This window comes from Thunnus thynnus, chromosome 11, assembly GCF_963924715.1.
Source record: "Thunnus thynnus chromosome 11, fThuThy2.1, whole genome shotgun sequence".
Classification (NCBI taxonomy): Eukaryota; Metazoa; Chordata; class Actinopteri; order Scombriformes; family Scombridae; genus Thunnus; species Thunnus thynnus.
This window is the reverse complement of record NC_089527.1, coordinates 1,513,682-1,537,828: the sequence shown is the minus strand read 5'-3', so window position 1 is coordinate 1,537,828 and position 24,147 is coordinate 1,513,682. Positions and strand designations below refer to the sequence as shown.

Here is a 24,147-nt window from a genome sequence, read left to right as displayed (position 1 = left end):
AGCATCATCAAGGAAAAATACCATCTTGTTTGCCTGATCTTGAAGGATTGCATTTGTCACACAGTTGATTAAAGAGAAAGAGATCATTCTGCTGTGGTTGAGTTACATTGACTTTGAACTAGTGAGGGACTGCAAACAGAGCAGTGAAGATCTGTCATGAAAAACTGTCAATTCATAAGCTGTCTGGTCTGAATCAGAAACAGTCTGGTAATATTAAGCTTGAGAGAAAATCAGTGCAGGTATGAGAAAATACTTTCAACAAGCTTTGAGCTCAATCCTGTCTTGCATTGTTTTCTAGGTCTTGCTTGTCTTCAAAGCCTGGGTTGCACACACGTCACTAGAAGCCACCCTTTCATGTCTCAAAACATTAGCTGTTCATGCTCAACATCTACAATAATGCAAACAGGTGATTCAGCTAAATAAGAACTGTCAAGTCTTTTCGAGTCATCTGCCTCAAGTCAAAGTCAAGTCGAGTCTTATAAGTGTTAGTCAACCAAGTCGTGAGTCCTCAAATTTGCGACTTGTGTCAAGGCAGGCGACTTGAGTCCCCAACCTCTGACAAATATTTATTGAACTGTCTTTGGCCATGGAAATAGGTGAATCTGCATGCTAAAAAAAGCCTCTAGTTCATAGGACAGATTGAAAGCCACTCACTTCCTTTCAGAATTCCAACAATGGCTGTGATCCTCTGCAATGAGCCTCAGCAAGCCTTGTCCTGAGAATACACAAGCAGAAAATATGTATCATGCTCTTAAAAGTACCTGCACACCAACAGGTGTCAACGTTGGTATCAACCTGGTGTCAACCTGGTAATCATCTTCAAATCAACAGTCTTGAGAAATGACTTACGTTACTTTATCCAGAGAAATTTTTGTCTCTGTAGTCTCTGCGCTTCAGGCAGAGATCAACAAAGCGCGCGTACATGCAAACAATTGAATGTTGCGCAGTCATTGGATGAATCACGCCGGGAGGACCCGCCCCCAGAACTCAAACAATATCATTGGTCGAGATCATCTCCCCACAGCCTGATTCATCCAATGATTGTACAACATTCATTTGAATCTGCTCACATTTTCTTGATCTGTCTGAAGCACAGAGACTATAGAGACATTTTCTATGTTTACATTTATATGTTTTTTAAGGTCTTACATCCCTTCACCCATATTATCAAAGCTCAAGCCTCACTTGAACTGCTGAGTCCTAACATCAAATCCCAGTCCTTCACACATCTCTCACCTATTGCTAAAGAAAAAAAAAAGTAAACCATTGTAAAGCTTTACTCATATTGAGGTCCCTCTTTATTCACCTTATATTATCTCTTTTTGCTCTTCGTTCCCTTTGACCTGTAGAAATGTTGGAGTGACCTAATGATTAGAGGGAGCAGTAGGACTGAAATGAGGGCCTTTTGTTGAACATAGACTGACTGTGACTCACTTTGGGTCTTAATATTTAGAGAAGAAAAACCAGATCTACAAATGACACCTTCACAAGGAAAAACGCATGGATGCTACATATGCAATTTCACGTTATGGTCTAACATAATGTATTGGGACACAGCTTCCAATATTTTTAAGGTGGATTTACACTTTATTATAGCTACCTTCAGAATTTGAAATGAAATGTGTTGCATATGTCAATATGTATGATAAAAAACACTGTCATGGCAGCATCTCACAAAAAAAACAAATGAAGTCGTCAGCCCTCACAAATAAGTGTAAATCACTTTTTTAATGATGCACAGCAGCAAAAAAGGGTTTCAGCCCTAGGCTTTCCTCAGCGTTAGGATGGAACATACGATACAACAAACATACATTTTTATCACCATTTGATTTGATATGTAGTCTCAACACCAATATGTTGTGCATCAAGACCTAAATACAATAGCTCTCTTTAGCCTCGAGCACCCTATAAGTGGCAGGTTCTGAAGAATGATGGCAGTGTTCACACAATATATAAGAAATATCCCTCTGAAGAAGAGTGTCAGATGGATATGTTGGATAGCTGCTTGTAATTACTGTCAAATATTATTTATATACAGTAAATCTCATACATTAATTGGAAAAGTCTGTAGACAGTTGCTTGTAATTACTTTCAAATAATGTTTATATGAAGTAATGATTATTAAAATTATGTTTTTGTAAGCCATTTTCACATGATCCTATTTTTTGTACAGTATAAAACCAGTATTTACCAGGAATTGACTGTAAGTAGATGAGACAATCATATACAATTAAAGCCTAAAGCTCTTAAGATACCTTTAATCGGTGTTCAAGGAGGATAATTTGAACATAATTTTACATAATTTTTTTTGTTTTACATCCAGAAATTTGTGCTTTGATGGGGCAGTCTTAAGGATAAATTGGATAATTCTATGAATGGAACCGGTGGCGCCCCCTATTGACCGATTTTACACATGTGGTTCAACGTTATTATGAAACATATCCTGTGAGTTTTGTGATTTCTGATTTGTTGTCTGATTTGTGTTATGCCCATTTCTTTTGCATGTGTAGCCCCCTGGTGGATGATTAGAATAAAACTTTCAGAGTGTGTTTCAGGTACTTACTTACACAGATACAGATACAGATACAGTGGGGACCACTGGGGACGGTGGTCCTCAGTATACCCACACCAGTCCTCACCAAAGCCCACCTTTCAGGTCTTCCTCTCAGGGTGGGACACTCATCCTCCTTCAGTTCCAGCGGTCGTGTGGATGAAATCAGATCACCGCCAGTAGTGACGGAGTTGGACCACAGCAGACTGGTTGCTGCCCAGCACCAGTAGGGCAGGTTGGCACCATGATGGGTGTTCAGCCTGCGGCCACAGATGAAAACTACACGATTATCTGATCCTTTATTTTAAACTCCGTTTCAAGGCGACTGATATTGATCTTCAGCTTGCAGTAAGCAGGTTGGCAGCAGATAATTCTCTGGTAACTTCAAATCCAGATGTTTGATGACTAAAAATCCTTCATCCGGTTAAAAGATACAATTAAAAACAACCAGGAGCTAAATGGTCTATCATAGAAATGTGGCTTAAAACTGGTCAATTTATGACAAAGACAAACTCCACTCATTAGTTGTGTTTAAGTTTGAAGATCAATAAATTAAAACATTTAAATCAAATTAACAAGACAAAGATGTACACAACAGACTTTGAATTAAGCTGAAATAGATTTGCAAGTTCAAAGAACTTCTGATGCACTAAATGACATTTAATTTAAATAAACTGAAACAAAGGTTTAAACAGCAAATTAACCTGAAATACATTTATAATTTCAAACAGCTACAAATCAAAATCAACCAAACTGAGTCGAAGGTTCAAACATGTTTAATGAGGATGTTTGATGTCAGAAAAACATGAAGGCAGCCCTAAACTCATATTATATATATAAATAATATGATGTTTTGGGATATTTGGTCATCACTGACATATTTTTAAGTATACAGTATGTGGTTCATTTATGTGACTTTTGTATATTATTGATGATATATGGCAATAAATAAATCATTAAATGTTTCGAGCTCCTTAAATGGGAGGTTTCGATATTTTCTGACTGTTGTATGAACAGATGTTGATGAATCCAGACAATAACTGGCAGATTCATCAATAATGACAATAATCAAACTGCCTGATAGAACAGATGATTTAAAGAAGAATCAGACCAGTTAACAGTGACATTATGATTAACTTCAGCATCATTATAACGTAATAATCAGTCTTTAAAAATATGGTGTTTACTTTAATTTTTGGATGAATGAAGTTTTTGCCCATCGATTAGTTGACTGACAGGAAATTGATAACTGATTGTTTAATTTTTAACACACTAGTGTCAAATCCTCTCAGGCAGCAGCTTCTCACATGAATATTTACTAGTTTTCCAGTTTTCCATGATATTAAACTCACATCTTTGTGTTTTCTGTTGCTCAGATAAAACATCTGAATATGTTCACTTCAGAGAATAATGATCGACATGTTATACACTGATCAATCAATTGATTATTAAAGACTATTACAGTTAATCCTATGATGGAATAATACACAACTAAAACTATTAAAGTCTTCAGACGGGACGGAGGAGCTGCTGCTTGTTTACAACTAATTACAGATTAATCAGATTATGTTGACATGTCTGAACGCCTGGTTTGTTCATCCAGACTGAGTCTGACACTCAGAGGACGTTTGAGGCGGTCTGTAAGCAGGAGTCATATCTGGGTTTGTTTTCTGCTCGTTGCTCCGGTCAGAGACGTCACACTGTGGACCAAAGACATCATCAGGAGGCCCCGCAGGACCAAACAAACAAACAAACAAACAAACTATCAGAGTGTGTCGATGCTTTTTTATTTGTCAGCATTTTTTCATGTGAAGCACAAACAGCGTCTGACCGTCATGCGTGTTCTTCTCTACATGAAACATCCTGCAGAGATCACACACACACGTCTGATCAGCTGCTGCCCGACTTTAAAAATATAAAAACATTCGTCTTCAGCTGCAGGTTTTGATTTCAGTGAAGGTTTTTAAATTATCAGGCGGCCTGAAGAGTCTTTAAACATTTAAAAAACAAACTCAATGAAAAAATGTCACAAAAACATCGTTTCAATTTGTGAAACCAAATTACATTTTACAGTTTTCCATCTTTGGGAAAAGAAATGATACAAAATGTAAACATGACAAATAAATAACTAATCAGAGCCAGGATACAGGCCTCCTCATGGACCAATCGGAGCCAGGATACAGGACTCCTCATGGACCAATCAGAGCCAGGATACAGGACTCCTCATGGACCAATCAGAGCCAGGATACAAGACTCCTCATGGACCAATCAGAGCCAGGATACAAGACTCCTCATGGACCAATCAGAGCCAGGATACAGGACTCCTCATGGACCAATCAGAGCCAGGATATAGAGCTCCTCATGGACCAATCAGAGCCAGGATACAGGACTCCTCATGGACCAATCAGAGCCAGGATACAAGACTCCTCATGGACCAATCAGAGCCAGGATATAGAGCTCCCCATGGACCAATCAGAGCCAGGATATAGAGCTCCTCATGGACCAATCGGAGCCAGGATACAGGCCTCGTAACGGACCAATCGGAGCCAGGATACAGGCCTCATCGTGGACCAATCAGAGCCAGGACACAGAGCTCCTCGTGGACCAATGAGAGCCAGGATACAGGCCTTCTCACAGACCAATCAGAGTTGATTCTACAGAAACATGATAAAACTAAAGAGACACAAAGAAACTATTTTACAGCAAAGACATTTACAAACTGTACAATAATAATCATCTCAGAGACTCCGCTCTCTTCTTCTTCTTCTTCTACTGGAGGTCACGGCGTGTCACATTCACCGGTCAGAGGGAGCAGGGGATGATGGGATATGATGCTATGTGACCTCCATGGCCAGCGTGGTCTCTGACAGTCCGTTCAGCAGTCTCTCCGGCTCATGAGCGTCTCTGTGAAGAAACAAGACTCTGACATCACTCATGACATCACTTCCTCCTCCTCGACTGACAGCATCAGTCAATCAGCAGATATGTGACTCATCAATACTGACGCACATTTATTATTTAACATCAAGTGGCAACGTGTAATCATCTTATCGCTCTTATCCGATTGGCTGAGTTCTGATCATATGATTGTGTTAAGGATTGCTGGCATGTTACTATGGTAACAGAGAGACGTTTCACTCCAGCGTCACGGAGTGACAGGGATGCGTTCAGTGTTTCTGTAGACACCGTGTTCAGTGTCATATTTAGTGTCGTGTTAGTGCTGTACAGGTGAGTGTTTAGTGTCATACAGGTGAGTGTTTAGTGTCGTACAGGTGAGTGTGTAGTGTTGTACAGGTGAGTGTTTAGTGTCGTACAGGTGAGTGTGTAGTGTTGTACAGGTGAGTGTTTAGTGTCGTACAGGTGAGTGTTTAGTGTCGTACAGGTGAGTGTTTAGTGTCGTACAGGTGAGTGTTTAGTGCTGTACAGGTGAGTGTGTAGTGCTGTACAGGTGAGTGTTTAGTGTCGTACAGGTGAGTGTTTAGTGTCGTACAGGTGAGTGTTTAGTGTCGTACAGGTGAGTGTTTAGTGCTGTACAGGTGAGTGTTTAGTGCTGTACAGGTGAGTGTGTAGTGCTGTACAGGTGAGTGTTTAGTGTCGTACAGGTGAGTGTTTAGTGTCGTACAGGTGAGTGTGTAGTGTCGTACAGGTGAGTGTGTAGTGTTGTACAGGTGAGTGTGTAGTGTTGTACAGGTGAGTGTTTAGTGTCGTACAGGTGAGTGTTTAGTGTTGTACAGGTGAGTGTTTAGTGTTGTACAGGTGAGTGTTTAGTGCTGTACAGGTGAGTGTTTAGTGTTGTACAGGTGAGTGTGTAGTGTTGTACAGGTGAGTGTGTAGTGTCGTACAGGTGAGTGTTTAGTGTTGTACAGGTGAGTGTTTAGTGTCGTACAGGTGAGTGTTTAGTGCTGTACAGGTGAGTGTGTAGTGTTGTACAGGTGAGTGTTTAGTGTCGTACAGGTGAGTGTTTAGTGTCGTACAGGTGAGTGTTTAGTGTCGTACAGGTGAGTGTTTAGTGTAGTACAGGTGAGTGTTTAGTGTAGTACAGGTGAGTGTTTAGTGCTGTACAGGTGAGTGTGTAGTGCTGTACAGGTGAGTGTTTAGTGTGTACCTGGGCAGGCTGCTGGCGGTGGTGACTTTGGGCACTCGGTCGAGGCTGGCGGCCACGGTGGCCAGTTTTAAGGCAGATGTTGGGGGGGCGGAGGGACGAGCACTGTGGGGGTGGGCGGGGGAGACGGCCCCCACCTGGCTTCGCTGGTTGGGGAGGGACTGAGGGGACGAGGAGGAGTGAGCGGGGAGTGATGAAGACCCCCGAGCTGAAAGCCCCGGCCTGCTGAGAGACGTAGAGGAGTACGGAGGCCTGGAGGGACCTGAGGAAGAGGAGGATGACATCAGCAGAGACGACAGAGGTCACTAAATAAAGTCACAATATCATGAAAACAATGTCTATTCTCACAACTTTGACTCATAAAAGTGACGACATTGTTGCAGTTTCACTTAAAAATCACAATTTTGTTCTCGTTAAGAAAGGATATTTACTGTTTCCTCATAAAAATATAACTGTTCTTATAACAACACAGCTCTTCCTCAAATAATTACAACTCTGTTCTGGAAATCTCACATTACGTCACCTCTGTATATCTCTGATTCTCTGTAGCAGTAATACCTGTATATTACACACCTGTGTGTAATATATGTTCTGTTTTCTATTTCTTTTCTCATCTTTGTGTTTGTGTTGTGAATGTCTCTGCTAGTCCTTTCACTCTGCCAGATGCTGACAGGTGAGCAGCTCACCTGTAGGATGGACGACTCCATTGACGCTGGTCTTGTAGGGTTTGTTCTCACTGTTGAGGTGACCGTGTGGTGGAGGAGCGCTGATCACAGCTGAGGCTGCAAAGTGAGCGCTGGCTGAGTCCAGAGTCTTTGACGTGGACTCACTGGACCTGGTGGACTGCAGGAGAGACCGGAAAACCACAGGTTGTTACTCAGCGAGCCAAACACACAGTGACAATACAAACTGGGATGTCTGTTGTATAATAATGTATTTTATGTCATATATATTATAAATGTTATGACTGTTACCTGTGTTCTGTGAGGGTCCAGCTGTGATGTCTGTCTGGATAAAGCAGCTTTGTTCTGTAGCTGCAGCTGTTCCAGCTGTTCTTTCTGCATCTGGACCAACTGCTGCTGATGGCTGTGGTACTGCTCCTCTGTGATGCCCCCTGCTGGCACACAGAGAGAAACATTAACTGACTCCCAGTTCAGAGCAACTGGAAACACTTAAGATTCCTGACATGGTCGAACAACACGTCCAAAGAACCAGCTCGAACCATAAACAGCAAGATTTTATTACATAACTAAGTCTTTTAGGTTTAAAATGTAAAACCTAAAAATAAGACACACTCAGACAACACATGCATTAAAGCCGCAGCAGGTTGGAGCTGCTTTCACACTGCAGTGACTCTCAGACAATTTAAACATTTTTCCTGGGTGTGAAAAGTTTGTTTTGATGCTTCGACACTTTGGAAACTGGATTTGTTAAACAATAAATGAACCTGAAATAATAATAGTGGAGGATAAACTGGCCCAGCCTTAGTCTACACCCCTCAACTCCAGGATATTCCAGGATATTCCAGGACCAGCCTGATAACGCACCTGCTGCAGTGCTCCTGTGGCTGGACAGACGGCAGGTGAGTCTGGATCCTGCGGTCCTGCTGCCCCCTCCTCTCTGGTCCTGAGCTGGTCTGGGTCTGAAGCAGCACCTCCTCAGAGTCTGGATGTTATTCAGGACTTCAGTCAGGGAGGGGGGGCTGCTTCCTGAGGTCAGGGAGGGCTTCTGGTCCAGTAGAACTGGGTCACTGAGAAGGCAGGCACTGGTCCTGGTCCTGGAGATGGGATCTGTCGACGTGTCCAGCTGCTTCAGTAGAGGATCCAGACCTGACGAGGCCCGGTCCAGGATGATCCTGATCACACAAACAGGTTTCAGCTTCAAAGATAAATTTGTCCTGAAGGTGGCGCTGCAGGGACACTTTAACTTTCTCTTATTACGTCAAAATTTACCTTTAATATCTCATCATCTCTGTATAACTTCCTCTGAAGGTTCCCAGAAGGAAATATATATATTTCTACTATTCACTTATTATTGGCAGGTAGAGGTGTCTGCGTCAGGTGGTGGTGTCTGCGTCAGGTGGTGGTGTCTGTGTCAGGTGTAGGTGTCTGTGTCAGGTGCAGGTGTCTGTGTCAGGTGGTGGTGTCTGCGTCAGGTGGTGGTGTCTGTGTCAGGTGCAGGTGTCTGTGTCAGGTGCAGGTGTCTGTGTCAGGTGCAGGTGTCTGCGTCAGGTGGAGGTGTCTGCGTCAGGTGGAGGTGTCTGCGTCAGGTGCAGGTGTCTGCGTCAGGTGGAGGTGTCTGCGTCAGGTGGTGGTGTCTGTGTCAGGTGCAGGTGTCTGCGTCAGGTGGTGGTGTCTGTGTCAGGTGCAGGTGTCTGCGTCAGTTGGAGGTGTCTGCGTCAGGTGGAGGTGTCTGCGTCAGGTGCAGGTGTCTGCGTCAGGTGGAGGTGTCTGCGTCAGGTGGAGGTGTCTGCGTCAGGTGCAGGTGTCTGTGTCAGGTGCAGGTGTCTGCGTCAGGTGGAGGTGTCTGCGTCAGGTGGAGGTGTCTGTCAGGTGGAGGTGTCTGTGTCAGGTGCAGGTGTCTGTGTCAGGTGGAGGTGTCTGCGTCAGGTGGAGGTGTCTGTGTCAGGTGGAGGTGTCTGCGTCAGGTGGAGGTGTCTGTGTCAGGTGCAGGTGTCTGTGTCAGGTGGAGGTGTCTGTGTCAGGTGGAGGTGTCTGCGTCAGGTGCAGGTGTCTGCGTCAGGTGGAGGTGTCTGTGTCAGGTGGAGGTGTCTGCGTCAGGTGGAGGTGTCTGTGTCAGGTGGAGGTGTCTGCGTCAGGTGGAGGTGTTACCTGCCCCCTCGGCCCACCCGGCGGCGGCTCAGTCCTCTCCAGTGTGGAGGCAGAGACAGTTCAGTCAGAGAATGACGGAGACACAGCGGAACGATCTCTGGACGCTCACACTCAACTCCACCTGTCTGCTCCACCCGAGGCTGCAGGGCACACAGAGGTGCGTTAGATATAAACACCTCAAACAGAGAGAAGAACTCAATTTGTTTAATTCAACAGCTGCTAGAAAAGAGTTTCAATCAATGGTGATAAATGTTGATCAGCACTGAACGAGAAACTCACAGAGAGATATTGACAGCCAGCTTTCCTCCTGAAGACAAAAAGTCCGTCAGGATTATTTTCCTCATCATCAGCTGAAGACGGAGGAGACTGCGAGACATAAAAAAAAACACAACCAGGGTCAGAGGTCAGAGAACAGCTGGTTTTAACATGATGAGGATCAGATATTAAAGATCAGCTGGTTTTAATATGATGAGGATCAGATAAATTTTATACATAATCAGATCCGGAGGTGCTGACCAGCGGAGGTGGAGGCGAGTCGTCTTCTCCGGAGCTGTGGAAGTCGTACTGTTTGATGTCGGCCTTGTTGACGGTGTACGGGCCGGGGGGGCGACCCGGGCGTCTCTGTGGAGGACACAGTCTGTCCCGTCTGCTGGACTTCTTCTTTGGTCTGATCAGGTCGAAGGAGGTCAGCTCGTCTCTGATGGAGAGCGGCTTCTTCTGCATCTGAAGCACAAATACTGACTGTTCACTGCTCTTATTCCACCGTCACTGACCGACAGTTAACTAACAAACATCATCTGCAGGGAAATCTCACACAAAACCTTTAGAGAAGAGAAGAAATGTTTTGTTTTCAAGAGGTTGGACATCAAGAACATTCTTACTGGTTAGAAAACAGCCGTTATCACAGACGTTTTGTCATCGTAGAGCAGAAACACTGAAACAGTTTAGCTCAAGTGTTTTGAAGTAAAGCTTGTTAGAGTTGGAGAGAAAGAATGTCTGATGAAGACGTGCGTTTCCTGTCTGAAGGTAAACAAACGTACCTTGACGTCAGCTTTGTGTCTGTTGTTGAGTGTCACTGGAGTGCTGTACAGTGGTTTCTCCACCAGAGGGAGCGTCACCTCTCTGAGGATCTCTGCACTGAAATCTCCCATCTGATACCTGAACATGAACACATCATCATCATCATCATCATCACCAGGTGTGCTTCAGGTGACAAACAGGAGTCAGAAACCTGCAGCATGATGATATGAACATCTGCTTTAAAGGTTCATACCACTGGTTTTCCACATTTACTGCTCACAGTTCCATAAAGTCCAAAACAACAAACTGTTTCCTGTTGTAGCTTCAACACAGACGCTGCTACAGGCGGACGTGACATCGTGTTACAGAGTGATTTTTGGGTTCTAGTGGAAAAAGGAAAAGAATGTATTGTGCTGCACAGACGGGGATCAGATCAGTGTAATAAAGTGTATTCAGTGTGAAGTCACTCTTCACGATGCCGCCAATCAAACGACACTTCCTGCAGGATTTTCACATTAAAAAAGGAAACTCTGGAAGACTTTTACTGTGAAACATGCTTGCAGGAAGCGTCGCAATCGAACAAACAGTAAATTAGAAAGACTCGACTATGCAAACGTCCTTTGACGCGGCGCGAACGACAACCAGCGAGAGCCAATCACACTAGCTCACTTTAAACAAAAGTGAGGAAAGCTGATTGTCTGGTTTCTCTATGACATGGTCCTTAACGAGCTGCTGGAACGTAAAGGACAGGTTCAAAATGTTCCCAGTGTGTTAAACCAGCAGTCAGGTGTCTGTAATCATTCCTCCTGTTCATACTGGATATTAAAAGATCCTTCAAATGTGCTTTCAATGCATTTAAAAGTCTGTGTGAAGCTTCTATTCAGCTTCATCAGTCTGAGTTAGTCATATCAAGTGGATATCTGACACATTTACAGTCTTTTTAGCATCAAATTCCCTCTTTGTGTTTCCTCGGACAGTGTTTCCCTGTTGAGCTGCAGGTGGAAGTATAGTAACAAAAAGAGGAACTTTGGCACTAAAAAGACTGTAACGTTGAAAGATATCTACTTGATTTGACTCATTTGGACGCTGAAGCTTCATATTAGCTTCAGATAAACTTTTGTGGGTTTTGTCCTCCATCACTTCCATTGTAAGGTCATTATGAAGGGATCTTCTAATGGTCAGTATGAACAGGAGGAATGATTACAGCAAGAAAAACAGCTTTAATGTTCATTTGGACTCCTGACTGTTGGTTTAAGACGCACATGTGTTGATTTCTTATCACTATGTAGTAAACAGTTAGTTTGGAACTGTTTTTACTCCGTCAGAGGAGGTTCATTAAACCTGGATGGTGACAGTATTATAGTAGAAGTCTGACTGCAGAGGCTTCAGACTCCTTCACACACAGATTTTGTTCCGTCTCAGATGAAAGTTGTGAGAGAAACGGTGGTGACTGCTGCTACAAACCAACCAATCAGAATACGGCTGTGAAATGACTCAGACTGGCCGTAAGCAACATTATTAATAAAGTCAGAAGACGTTCTCCTTCATACGTCCATCAAACACAAAACAGAACGATGGAGGAGCAGATGACGAGCTGATGACGTGTCTCTGCTCTCGTAGCGTTTCGGCAGTGTGAAGGTTGGATTTCACCAGCAGACCACCAGGACTGTATGAACTTTAAACTACAGGCGGCTGCCTCCATCGTCTCCAGCTGGACTTTAAAATCACATCCTGATGATGTAGACCCTCCTCACCTCCTCTCCACCACCTCCAGGGTGAGGTGCAGCAGCTCTCTCTTGGACTTCTCTCTCCTCTTGATCATCTCCAGGATGGTGACGGTCCGGCTGAACTCTCTCCTCAGTCTCAGCATCTTCTCGTACGACGCCTCGTCGTTCTTACGGTTCTGAGACGCAGCAGAGACCAAAACATCAGAAACTAACAAAACAACAGTGTGAGCGGTGAAGAATCATCACACCTGGAATCAAAAGGGTTTTTATCACATCATCATGTGTGAGTTTGTTCTGGAGGTTTCAGTCATTTTAAGGCTTTTTAAAATGTTTACAGTTACTTCCTGTTACTGTCTACAACAGAAATAAATGAACAAAAGCTTCTGTATTTTTACTCCAGACTAGTTTCTGGTTTAGTTCTTCTTGTTGGGTAATTTAGTTTACTTTGTTGTTGATGTTTAGAGGAATTTCCTCATCAGAACGACTTTATTTAAATCAAACCTGCAGGAAAAATAAATAAAATATAACTTGTATAAAGACTCTGGCTGCTTTCTGTGGATGTTGTTTCATTAACGATCGTTTCAGTTTGTCTCTCTTCTGTAACGTGACAGGTTTCAGGACCAGGACTCACCTTCCTCGTCTGCATCTTCTCCGTCCTGCGTCTGAACGCCACGTAGGCGTCGTTGTTGGTGGATCCGTCTCTCTTCTCCTGTTTGATGTGAGGAATGAGCGTGGGACCCCGCCAGTTCTTCCTCTTCCTCAGCCAGTAATCATACACCGACTTCAACAGGTAGTCGTCCTCGTTCAGCAGCAGCTTCGCCTCCGACACAGAGACCAGCTGAAACCAGAACCGCAGCAGGAAATGACTTCTAAACTGGACAGAAACTCACAAAGCGACACACGTTTGGTTCGACATTTCAGACGAGGAGTAAAATCATTGTTTCAGGAATGTTTACTGATTATTATTCAGCTCATTAAATGATAGTTTTGACCAAAACAACAACAAATAATGAAAGTAGGAGAACAGCTGCCGTCCCCCACAAACAGCAAACATGCAGCCGATGATTCAGCATCACAAAACAAACATCATTCAGAGAATCAGCATGATGTCCTCAGGCAGAGAGATGTCAACACAGTCTGGACGTCTGCATGATGAAGAATATCTCAACTTCACCGCAACCGGAGAAGAAGAATATTATCAATAAATGTGATTATTTTAGTGTATTTCATTTACAGAGCAGAGAGATCATCTGTTGACACTGTGTCACATGTTCTTCATGTTGACGGCAGCACACAGAGATTAACAACCAGTAACAGATGAGTCTGATTATCTTCTATTTTCGTTTACTTAATAAGCTACTTTAATATTTTTAACCCTGTTTACTAGGGCTGTAGTCATCCTACATAATCTTCAACTAATCGATCAGTCGCGGGGTGGTGGTGGTGGTGGTGGGGGGGGGGGACTCACATTTCTCTGTTTTGCCTCTTCAGGTTAGGTTAACCTATTGTTGCTTATTAACTGTTACTCTGTAGTCTGTGCTGTACATTTACTGCCAGACTGACAACTTCCCGTTAACCTTTTCCTCTGCTCCGCTCGCATCCACCGTCACTTTCCCGCCGCTCTTTCCCCGCTCGCTACGCAAACGTACTAAGCACTGCCCTATTCCTCAACGGAGTTACGCTACCGATATTTAGCGTTATTTTTGGAATTTAAAAAATATCTTTTGGCCTGGCGGAGGTTCATTGATATTATTACAGGAGAAACACTGATTCAGTAAACGTTCAGTTAACGTTGAGTACAGTTAGACCCAGCAGGCTCCATCAGGTTGGGCGAGTTCAACGGGGGTGTTTTGAATACACCCCCGTTGTTTTCACAGGTAATTTGTTAGTCTGTCCCTCCCGCCGCAGGAAATAACGGATTAATCCTGGAAAGCTGTTGATGTCGCACTTTTCTCCTTGTGAAAATAACACGGAGATTATTCAACCAATGAGAATTTAGTCAGACGAGAACATATCGACCAACTAATCGACCAGTAGACTGTTTACAGTCTATGAAGGATAAACGGTGTATTTATAAATATTTCATAAACTAATGTTGCATCATATTTTTGCACATATAATCTTAAAAGTTATTTTATGTATTCACATAAAACCTGCACTGAATGAACGGAGCTTATTTCAAAACAAAAGCACGTCATCGGTTTTTGTTTTACAGCTCTGAGTAAAACCAGTCTGTTACTGGGAGTCACGGTCAGAAACACACACACACATGATCTCACCTGCTGAGTGCTGGCCTTCTCCAGTCGGTCCACCATAGTCTCAAACTGCAGAGGTTTGATCTCCATCTTGCGGTTCAGTCTGTTGAGCAGCGTCTCGTCCTCGGAGTCCATGTCATAGTCTGGCTGCTCCAGATCCAGACCCAGAGCTGCACCAACACACAGATCATCAGTCAGTCCGCAAAACATCTGAATATACGACGACCCAGTGTGAGGTTGAGGATCGATCGGGGTGTCTGAGCTGTATTTTAATATTTTAATGACGCCAGCCTGCAGGTCTTTATTATTCCTGCACAACTGTTTAAATATGATGATACGAGGTTTCAGTCCTGCAAAACCCCCACGCCAGAGATACGCCTTTTTTTATTTCACAGACCCTTCTTCCTATCTGCCACCTACATTACCCACAATGCAACAGGACCACCACTTCTTTCTAACAAAGGGCAGAAACTTTTTTACACAGAACAGCTGGAAACACACGCTGAGGTGGAGAAACACATGACGAGCTGTGGGTTGATGGGCGACTCTGATTAGTCCAGGTGAGCTCGTTATGAAGGAGTACTCACGCTGGATGTGGATCAGCTGTTTGGGCACTTTGACTTCTCCTTTGTACAGCCGGTCGTAGTAGGTGGTGTTACTCTCTGCTTCAGGTACGGGGATCACCATGTTCTCCTTCTTCTCCCTGAACACCTGCTGGGCCGAGATCGCCCTCTGCAGGTGGTGCTCCTGAAACACACACACACACACACACACACACACACACACAGAATATAAGCTGTACAGTGTGACAGTACTGATCTGGAGTCGGTGACTGATAAATATAAGCTGTTTTCTGTTAATATATTAACTGTTTTGTTGTCTTTGTGATTCTTTTGTATTTAAAGCACTGGATGGACTGTGAGCTGCTGACCAATCACTGCTCTCCATTCCACTCCCCCCCCCACCCCCCCCGGTCTTCCATAGACTCCAGTATAATTGCTGCTGACAGTTTGAATCGCTGCGTTCCACCCTGATAAAAACCAAATCCAACGTTCTCAGCTGTTGGATCTAAACTGTGGAGCAGTTTGCCACTAACATCTTCACCTTTCACTGATATCTTTGAACCCGTCTACAGACATACCCGACCACTCTGACCCTTATTTGTTGTTTGTGCTGGTTGTGTTGATTTGATCTGATTTATGTCTGTGTTGTTATGTTGATCGTGTGTTTTTGTTTGTTTGTAATCGATCAAATAATCCCATAATTGAATCTCTCTGTAAAGCACTTCTGCTGTTTTAAATGTGCTCTATTAATAAACTGACTCGACTTTGTGATAATAAAGTAAACATCAGTGAGTTCACTACATTTATATATTTATTACAAATGAAATGAGACAGTAGAAATCAACAGTCTGGACTCACCTTCTCATTGAAGGGTTTTCTGTATTTTTACAGTTTTCTACATTGTAGAACGATACTGAAGACATCAAAACTATGAAATCACACATATGGAGTCAGGTAGTAAACAAAAGAGTATCTGCTGTTTGCCGTGATGACAGCTTTGCTTCATGAAGTCGTCATGAAGTCAGTTAACAGCCGTGCTGTGTCAAAGGTTAACTGGTAGAATTTCTTGTCTTCTTAATGCGTTTGAGAGGATTTGTTGTCTTGTGCCGATGTGGTGTTGTTAACACAGCAAACAGCCCCGTTCCACTACTGTAATAATCCATATTAATGCAAGAACCGCTCAGCTAAGTAAAGAGAAACGACGTCCACTGGAAAATTTAAAGATCTTTAAAGTCGTAAAAAAAAAAAACATCAAACGCTGCGATGAAACTGGCTCTCATGAGGGCCGGACCAGGAAGGAAGACCAAGGGTTCCTCTGATGAAGAGGAGAAGCTCATTAGAGTTTCCAGCCTCAGAAATCACCAGTTAACACCTGATATTATATACCTGATATATTATTATTAGATCTCACATCAACGCTTCCCAGAGTTCAAGCAGCAGATCTGAACATCGAGTGTTCAGAGGAGACTGTGTGAATCACGACTTCATGGTGGAACTGCTGCAAGGAAACCACGACTGAGGAAGACCAATAAGACCTGTACTTTGGTCTGATGAGTCCAGATGTGATGTTTGATGTGTTAGTGAGACACAGAGAAGGTGAACGGATGATATCTGCATGTTTGGTTCCCACTGTGAAGCACGGAGGAGGACCCAAACACACCTCCAGGCTCTGTAAGGCTGTTTGGCTGCATCACATGACCTGGCCTCTACAATCACCTGACCTGAACCCAGATGAGATGGTTTGGGATGAGCTGGACTGCAGAGTGAAGGTAAAGCAGCCGACAAGTGCTCAGCGTATGTCTGAACTCCTTCAACACTGTGAAACAACGGCGACTTTGAGGAAACTAAAATATGAAACATATTTTGGTTTGTTTTACACTTTTTGTTTACTACATGAAGTGTTATTTTATAGTTTTGATGTCTTCAGTATTGTTCTACAATGTAGAAAACAGTAAAACAAAGAAAAACCCTTGAATGAGAAGATGAGTCCAGACAGTTTGATCTTCTTATAGAGAATGAATTCTGCTGTTTAATATCATCCAACAGACCAAACACACAGACGAGACTTCCAGTCAGGACTCATTAGATTTCTAATCCAAACAAAGATGATAACCAGAACTAACACATCTGTGCTTGTTTGTAGGATGTGAAACTAATTTAAAGTCTGATTATCAGTAACTCTTTAATGTTCCACTGTATTATCTCATGTTTTCATAAGAAGTGTAATCATTTTCTTGTGTCGTAGGACATAATTTCCATTTAACTGGATGGAAAAATACAGTAACAACATTTTTCATCCAGACGCTCAGAAGAGTCTGGAGACAGAACTGATAAACCTCCATCTGGGTATTTATTCTTAAACTGATGCTGAGTTTGATGACTGTGATGTAACATCATACATGAGAGATGAATGTAAACACTCAGTTATCAGTGTCTCCGGTCTTATAGATAAACTGTTCCCTCTGACAGGAGAATAAGCAGGTGGATAACTGTCACGCTGTCAGTCTGTGTCGTATTACTGTGTATAACTTCCTCTTTAAACACATAATACAGCTTCTTCTGTTGTATGTGAGCGTTTTACATGTCTGGTTTCCTTCATGTCCTCCACCTGACTGGTTCTGATAATCAATACGTTTATTACTCAACACATTGACTATGAAACGCCCTGCTTATAACTTTTGTCTCATTAATGTTAGTTTATTCTCAACTCCTTAACCATCATTATTGATCTGTGAACTGGTTCCAAACAGAACATTTAAGCTCGTTTGGACTCTAAGAACCAGAGTTATTTAGTATTTTAGTTTAACTTATTTTCCAGCGTGACGCATAATTTCTGTTTGTATTTGATATATTTGGTTTTTAGATCCTAAATGAAACAGGAGCTCTGGTCTGTAGCAGCAGTTAGCTAGCAGGGATACGGAGCAGGCTGCATCGCCCGTTACTATGACAACAACGTTAAGACTGTATACGTCACCGCCACAGAGCGCGCTCACGCCTCAGCGGCGCTACGCTGACAGCGTACACCGAGTGTAGCAGGTACGTAAACTGCGTACATGCCTCTGCCCGGCCCGTTCTTCGCACACAGCGTACGGACAGAACTGTGCGTAAACACATCCTGAATGCGGCCGTGCTACGGAGCTAATGCTAATGCTATCACCACACACAGTTTATTAAACATGTCCTACCAGCTCCTCTTCCTTCTCCATCCCGGTGGGCATCTGCGGGACGGCCCGGCTGATGGACACGCAGTCCGTCAGGTCCGGCAGGTCTCTGTTGCGGTAAACCGGGAGCGGTTTGGCGGCGTCCAGCGCTCGCGCCCGGAACGAGAGTTTACTCATTGTTTGCGCCAAATCAGCGACAATCCGAGAACCGCGAATCCCGTCACAAACCCGCGAAATAGCGACGTGAATCCGCTCCGGACGCGACTGTGTTCGCCGCAGTAGAGCTCATCGGTGTCCAGTGTTCCGGGAACCGGCGGGAAGACTCATCAGCTGCCGGTTTACCGGGACGAAGGGGCCGTTTCTCCGGCCGCGGAAAACATGGCGGACATGTCCACACCAGCGGCGGAGCAATCCCATCAGCCACCGCGGCACAGCTCAAAAAAACACACGAGACATGATGGTGCGCGCGCAGCTCCTGAAGGCCATTCTATCAACAGGATTCTGATGTTATAAGATCTGTTCTAGAACCCTGATACAACTCTTATAGAACCCTGATAGAACCCTTATAGAACTCTTATAGAACTCTGATACAACATTCATAGAACTCTGATACAACATTCATAGAACCCTGATACAACTCCTATAGAACCCTGATACGACTCTGATAGAACTCTTATAGAACTCTGATACAACATTCATAGAACTCTGATACAACATTCATAGAACCCTGATACAACTCTTATAGAACCCTGATACGACTCTGATAGAACTCTTATAGAACTCTGATACAACATTCATAGAACTCTGATACAACATTCATAGAACCCTGATACAACTCTTATAGAACCCTGATACGACTCTGATAGAACTCTTATAGAACTCTGATACAACATTCATAGAACTCTGATACAACATTCATAGAACCCTGATACAACTCTTATAGAACCCTGATACGACTCTGATAGAACTCATAGAACTCTGATACAACATTCATAGAACCCTGATACGACTCTGATAGAACCCTGATAGAACTCTGATACAACATTCATAGAACCGTGATACAACTCTTATAGAACTCTAATACAACATTCATAGAACTCTGATACAACTCTTGTAGAACCCTGATACAACATTCATAGAACCCTGATACAACTCTTATAGAACCCTAATACAACATTCATAGAACTCTGATACAACATTCATAGAACCCTGATACAACATTCATAGAACCCTGATACAACTCTTATAGAACCCTAATACAACATTCATAGAACTCTGATACAACATTCATAGAACCCTGATACAACATTCATAGAACCCTGATAGAACTGATACAACTCTGACAGAACTCTGATAGAACCCTGGAAGAACCCTGACAGAACCCCAATAGAACTGATAAAATCACAATAGAACCCTGATACATCAAAATCAGCTGAGAAGAAAATACGTCCTACAAGAACACAAAGAGATGAGGATAATCAATAAACAATATTTATCTTACAATTTTCATTTCTTATTAATGTTTTAGTGTATAAAATGTTGTTGGTTCCTCAGAGTCCACGGTGTCGTCTTCAGACGTCCTGAAGCCAAATATGTTCCGTTTCTATTCATGATGGAACAGAGATCAGAGGATGGAGCCAGTTTGTGACTGAAATGATTTATTGATTATCAGAGTCGATGTCATTTCAGAAGTAAAGATCTTTATAAACAGAGCTCCTGCTGTCAGACTGACTTTTTATGCACAAATGTGTGTTTGTCAGCCGACTGACTGAATATATTATTCTAAAAGATAAATACATGAGTCTTTTTGCTGATTTGTCATTATTTTTATTATTGTCTCTTCCTGACTTTGTTCTGGAAAATATAGAAAGTCTTTTTTTTAAAAGGCAAAAGGCTCAGTGCAGGAGATTAAAGGGGTTATTGATACACTCCCTCACCTGCATATTTATCATCAACATGTCTAACACATTATATAGATGGAAGGAGCTGAAGATCAATAACATAAATGACAGATATGAACACGTCTCACACATTTCAACAACATTCAAAGTGCTTTAAATAAAACATAAAAGATAAAACAGATAGTAGAAGTTACAGTGTTTTGTAAGATATTGATCAAAAGCCTCAAATTTGATGTAATAAAAGGCAGCAGCAAACAGAAAAGTCTTCAGTCTTCATTTAAGAGAACTGAGTTGCAGCAGACCTGCAGTTTGTTCAGATATGTGGAACATAAAAACTGAACGCTGCCTCTCCATCACCAGAGGGCGCTGACAGGCTGGTTTTTACTCTGGAAAACATCCCAAACACCACAGATCTGCTTCACAACTAAAAACATTTAAACAAGAAGAAATTATTCTGTTCACTACAAACATCTGAGAATCTTTTTTTTATTCAGCCAACATGAAACCACTTTAAAGGTTCAAAAGCTTCACACCTTTTTTTATATATAACCAAACAGACAGAGAAACAAACAATCATTTGTGTGTTTTTATCATATTTCTGAAAAATATTTTATAGACTTAACAATTAATCAATTAATTATTAATAATGAAAATGGTTATTTGCAGCCACTGTGTATAAATTCATACAATTATATGACTGGAATCAAACATGTGTGTGTTTCTTGTTAATGTTGCTGTTTGATTTTCACATTCAACTGTAGAAGATTTACGACTTTAATTAAAAGTATTTGTATGAAAGGAACAAACCAGATTTCAGTGAACCACACACACGATGCTGACAGCAGGTCTTATAACACTTTATTTAATTCCATACAAATTTCCTGGAAATTTTGGAGTAATTTGCAGATATTTAACAGTAATTTAGAGCATTTCCTAGAAATTATTTTGCAATTTGGTACAAATAAGAAAAAACTGAGAAAAAGTGATAGGTTGTTTTAGTCTGCACATGTTCCTCATTGTATTTGGGTTCATACATAGTTGTTAATTTGCAAAAATTCTTGATAAATTAGACTCTTAACAATTCTTTAACTGACAGAAAATACTGAAAATACTTTTCAGTGTGTAGTTTTGTGTGTCAAACTACATATTAGCATATTAGAGTCTTGAGTGAGTGAGTGGGCACTTACCAACTTAAACAACTTAACACTTGTTTCATTTTTCTTATAATTTGTACAAAATTGCACCATCCTTTCTGTAAGGTGTCCAAAAAACGTACCCTTAAATACCTGCAAATTATTCTCTAATTTGCAGGGAATAAAAAAAAAATATATATAAAAATAAAAAGAAGTATAAAATTAAGGGACCTGTAAAATAAAGCGTTACCCTTTACTTCATTAATTAATAATGACTATTAATGTCAAGTCCTGTTGGTTTTTATTTGTATAGCCCAATATCACACGTCACAGATTAACCTCAGGGAGCTCAAACATCCTCTGCCTTTAGACCCTCGATTCAAATAAGGAAAAAAATCCCTCAAAAAATAACTTTAAAGGCAAAAAAATGGAAGAAACCTCAGGAGGAGCAATAGAGGAGGATCCCTCTGTAGAACAGACATGTAATAGATGATGTGTGTACAGAACAGATCAAAAAGGACCAATCACAGAAATATAGCATGAAGCAGGATGGAAAATTATATTGGATTTATAACATATATGAAGAAAGTGATCAGGAGAACGTCCAGGTGCTGGTTCCAGGACCTGAACCCCTGAGCCATCACCATGGAAGAGGACAGACTAAACATAATGTAATGATGCTGCTGCTTCACTGATTTCATTTGTGTTGTTGCTCCAAATGCAGCCATTAAAACCACTAAAACTATCATGAACTTCAGCTGTGTTTACTGAGTTTCTGTAACTCTTTCTGTATTTCACTGACTGATTGATCATTTCTTGGACATGTCAATAACCCGCTCACTGTCTCATGGAAAAGAACGTGAACATCCAACACAACATTTGGAAACTTCTCAGACACAGCGGTCCTCCCAGTTGAATGCTCTGGTTTTCGGGTGTGATGCATCGCCACCAGGATGACAGGTTTCTCATCTGAAGAGAGGAGAGGAGAGGAGAGGAGAGAGGAATATGAGGAACATGTAGTGGAGGTTGTTTTCATCCTGGTTCATGTGAGGACAAGAACTCTTCTGACAGGAGAAATGTTGATGATGTGTCTAGATAGATAGTTTATGCATGTCATGCAAGTCTTGCAAGAGCCCAGAAAAAAATGTTATGAGATGGAGTATATATCAGTGATAATCTGCTGCAGCTGTGTGATGTGATGATGATCACTGATTATCATGTGATCACATCATGGTTGGGTTTACATTCTTAAATGCTTAACTGTGGCAAGAGTGAAAACATGCCTAACACCAGGAGTAAAACAGCTGTAACAGAAGTAACACTGGCAGATTAAAAGAGCAGGACACTGTATGTTCAGTGATTTGGATTTTCTGAACAAAGCAGCTGCTGCTTTCTGCAGTCATGATAACACTAGTTCTCAACTCCACAGTTATGCACAATATGTAATTTCTGGGCTCATGGGAGCTGTCTTCATTGTTAAACAACTAGCTTCTCAAGGACAGGATTACTTCAGTGTTCTTCGTTCAGGATGTTTTCATGGGGAGCCGAATTATCCACAGATGTCTCCTCCTCTCCAAAACAAACAGATCCGGTGATTAAAACAGGTAAAAACACTGAACAAAGCAGTTTCACTTAAAAAATCAGTGTTTCTCTGATGCTGTTCGGTGAGCACAGGACGTCAAGCTGATGTTAACGTTTGCTCAGCTTGTTTCTCTGATAACTTAAGATTCGGACGTCCAATGACTAAAATCCTTCATCTGGTTAAAAACTACCAACATCTAAAAGGTTTATCGTAAAATATGGCTTAAAACTGAATAAAAGTCCATTTATGACAGTTTCTGGTGGACAACCATAACACTGATGTATTATCTTGTGTGTGTATACTCTTTAGTAGAGGGGATATGACGCCATTGACAGGCGACCAAATGAAACAGACCGTTACTGTAGCAGTTAAGAATTTAATAATAATTTGATGTGTAGCCAGAGTGTAGGTAATGTGTGTTCTTTTTCAGGGTTGATTGTGCGTCAATCTAATGGAAATGCCTCAGGGCTCCAGTAGGGGGAATCGCGCTCCTCTCACTCACTCAATACAGACGACTGAAGGCAAGAGCAGTGTGCCAGTTTCTTCATCCCTCTCCCCTCACTATTTTCCCTGTTTTAAGGTAATTATCATACACAAAGCACTATAAACTTAGCGACACATGTTGTTGATAATTGTTATTTTGTCCTTGTTGTTCATTCTAAGAGAAAGAGGTGAATTTTATATTTTTATGTTGTTAAAGAGTTTCTGGCTAATTCTTAACACTTAACACCGTGTAAGCTAGCTACTGCTAGCTTGTCTTGCTCTAGCATCCTACTGTTGTTCCGTCATTTTTCGCATTTTAGCTTGTCACACTTTCTGTATGGTGCTTAAAAATGTTATTTTATTACTGTAAGAAGTTAGTTCATGTGTCAGCTTAAATACATAAGTTAGGTAACTGTATTTCATCTAACTTGAAGTCTATGTTGCACACTGGTTAAAAATATAATTTACATTATTTAGAAAAAAATAGGAGGATAACTTAGTTGTGGAAACTGGTCCTGAGTGTATTCATACGGGAAAAATGTGTGAAGGTAACAAGTGAAGGTAAGAGAAGTGTGCCAGTTTCTTCATCCCTCTCCTCTCACTATTTTCCCTGTTTTAAGGGCACAACATTACCTTGATTAAAGTTACAGATTTCTCTGGATTTGAGAATTGTTGGAAACATTTGGGATAATGTAAGTACACAATTCAACAAAATATATAACATAGGTCTAGTTGTTTTTAGACATTTTAATGCAGAATAGTTACATTATAGCTAAAACTTTAACTTTACCTGTACGGCTGCTGTAATGGTCTTCTTCCTGCTGTTAAAATCAAATAA

General features: G+C 41.8%; 1 protein-coding gene across 3 annotated transcripts; it reads right to left on the bottom strand.

Annotated features, from left to right (window-relative positions):
* Window positions 1-4,321: 4,321 nt before the first annotated feature.
* Window positions 4,322-18,635, bottom strand: epc2 (enhancer of polycomb homolog 2 (Drosophila)). 3 transcript variants are annotated; one of them, XM_067602756.1, is made up of 14 exons: window positions 18,235-18,635; window positions 15,074-15,233; window positions 14,511-14,656; window positions 12,863-13,069; window positions 12,259-12,407; window positions 10,525-10,642; window positions 9,977-10,207; window positions 9,764-9,850; window positions 9,485-9,624; window positions 8,201-8,508; window positions 7,628-7,770; window positions 7,340-7,496; window positions 6,657-6,915; window positions 4,322-5,455 (listed from the first exon to the last, which is right to left on the bottom strand). In XM_067602756.1, exons 1-14 carry the CDS (start codon window positions 18,385-18,387, stop codon window positions 5,386-5,388), a joined length of 2,328 nt encoding a protein of 775 aa, XP_067458857.1. In that variant the 5' UTR covers window positions 18,388-18,635; the 3' UTR covers window positions 4,322-5,385. The 3 variants fall into 3 exon arrangements, with proteins under 3 accessions (XP_067458857.1, XP_067458858.1, XP_067458859.1); XM_067602757.1 differs by having other exon boundaries at window positions 7,628-7,767; XM_067602758.1 differs by having other exon boundaries at window positions 10,001-10,207.
* Window positions 18,636-24,147: the final 5,512 nt, after the last annotated feature.

Bases quoted from the DNA above. Each gene is read 5' to 3' on its own strand.
- epc2 (XM_067602756.1), bottom strand. From the start codon at position 18,387: ATGAGTAAACTCTCGTTCCGGGCGCGAGCGCTGGACGCCGCCAAACCG. The intron at 12,408-12,862 runs GTGAGTCCTGGT...GCTGCGTCTCAG, and splicing joins AGAAGATGCAGACGAGGAAG to AACCGTAAGAACGACGAGGC. The intron at 7,771-8,200 runs GTGCGTTATCAG...TCTGTGTGCCAG, and splicing joins CCACAGGAGCACTGCAGCAG to CAGGGGGCATCACAGAGGAG.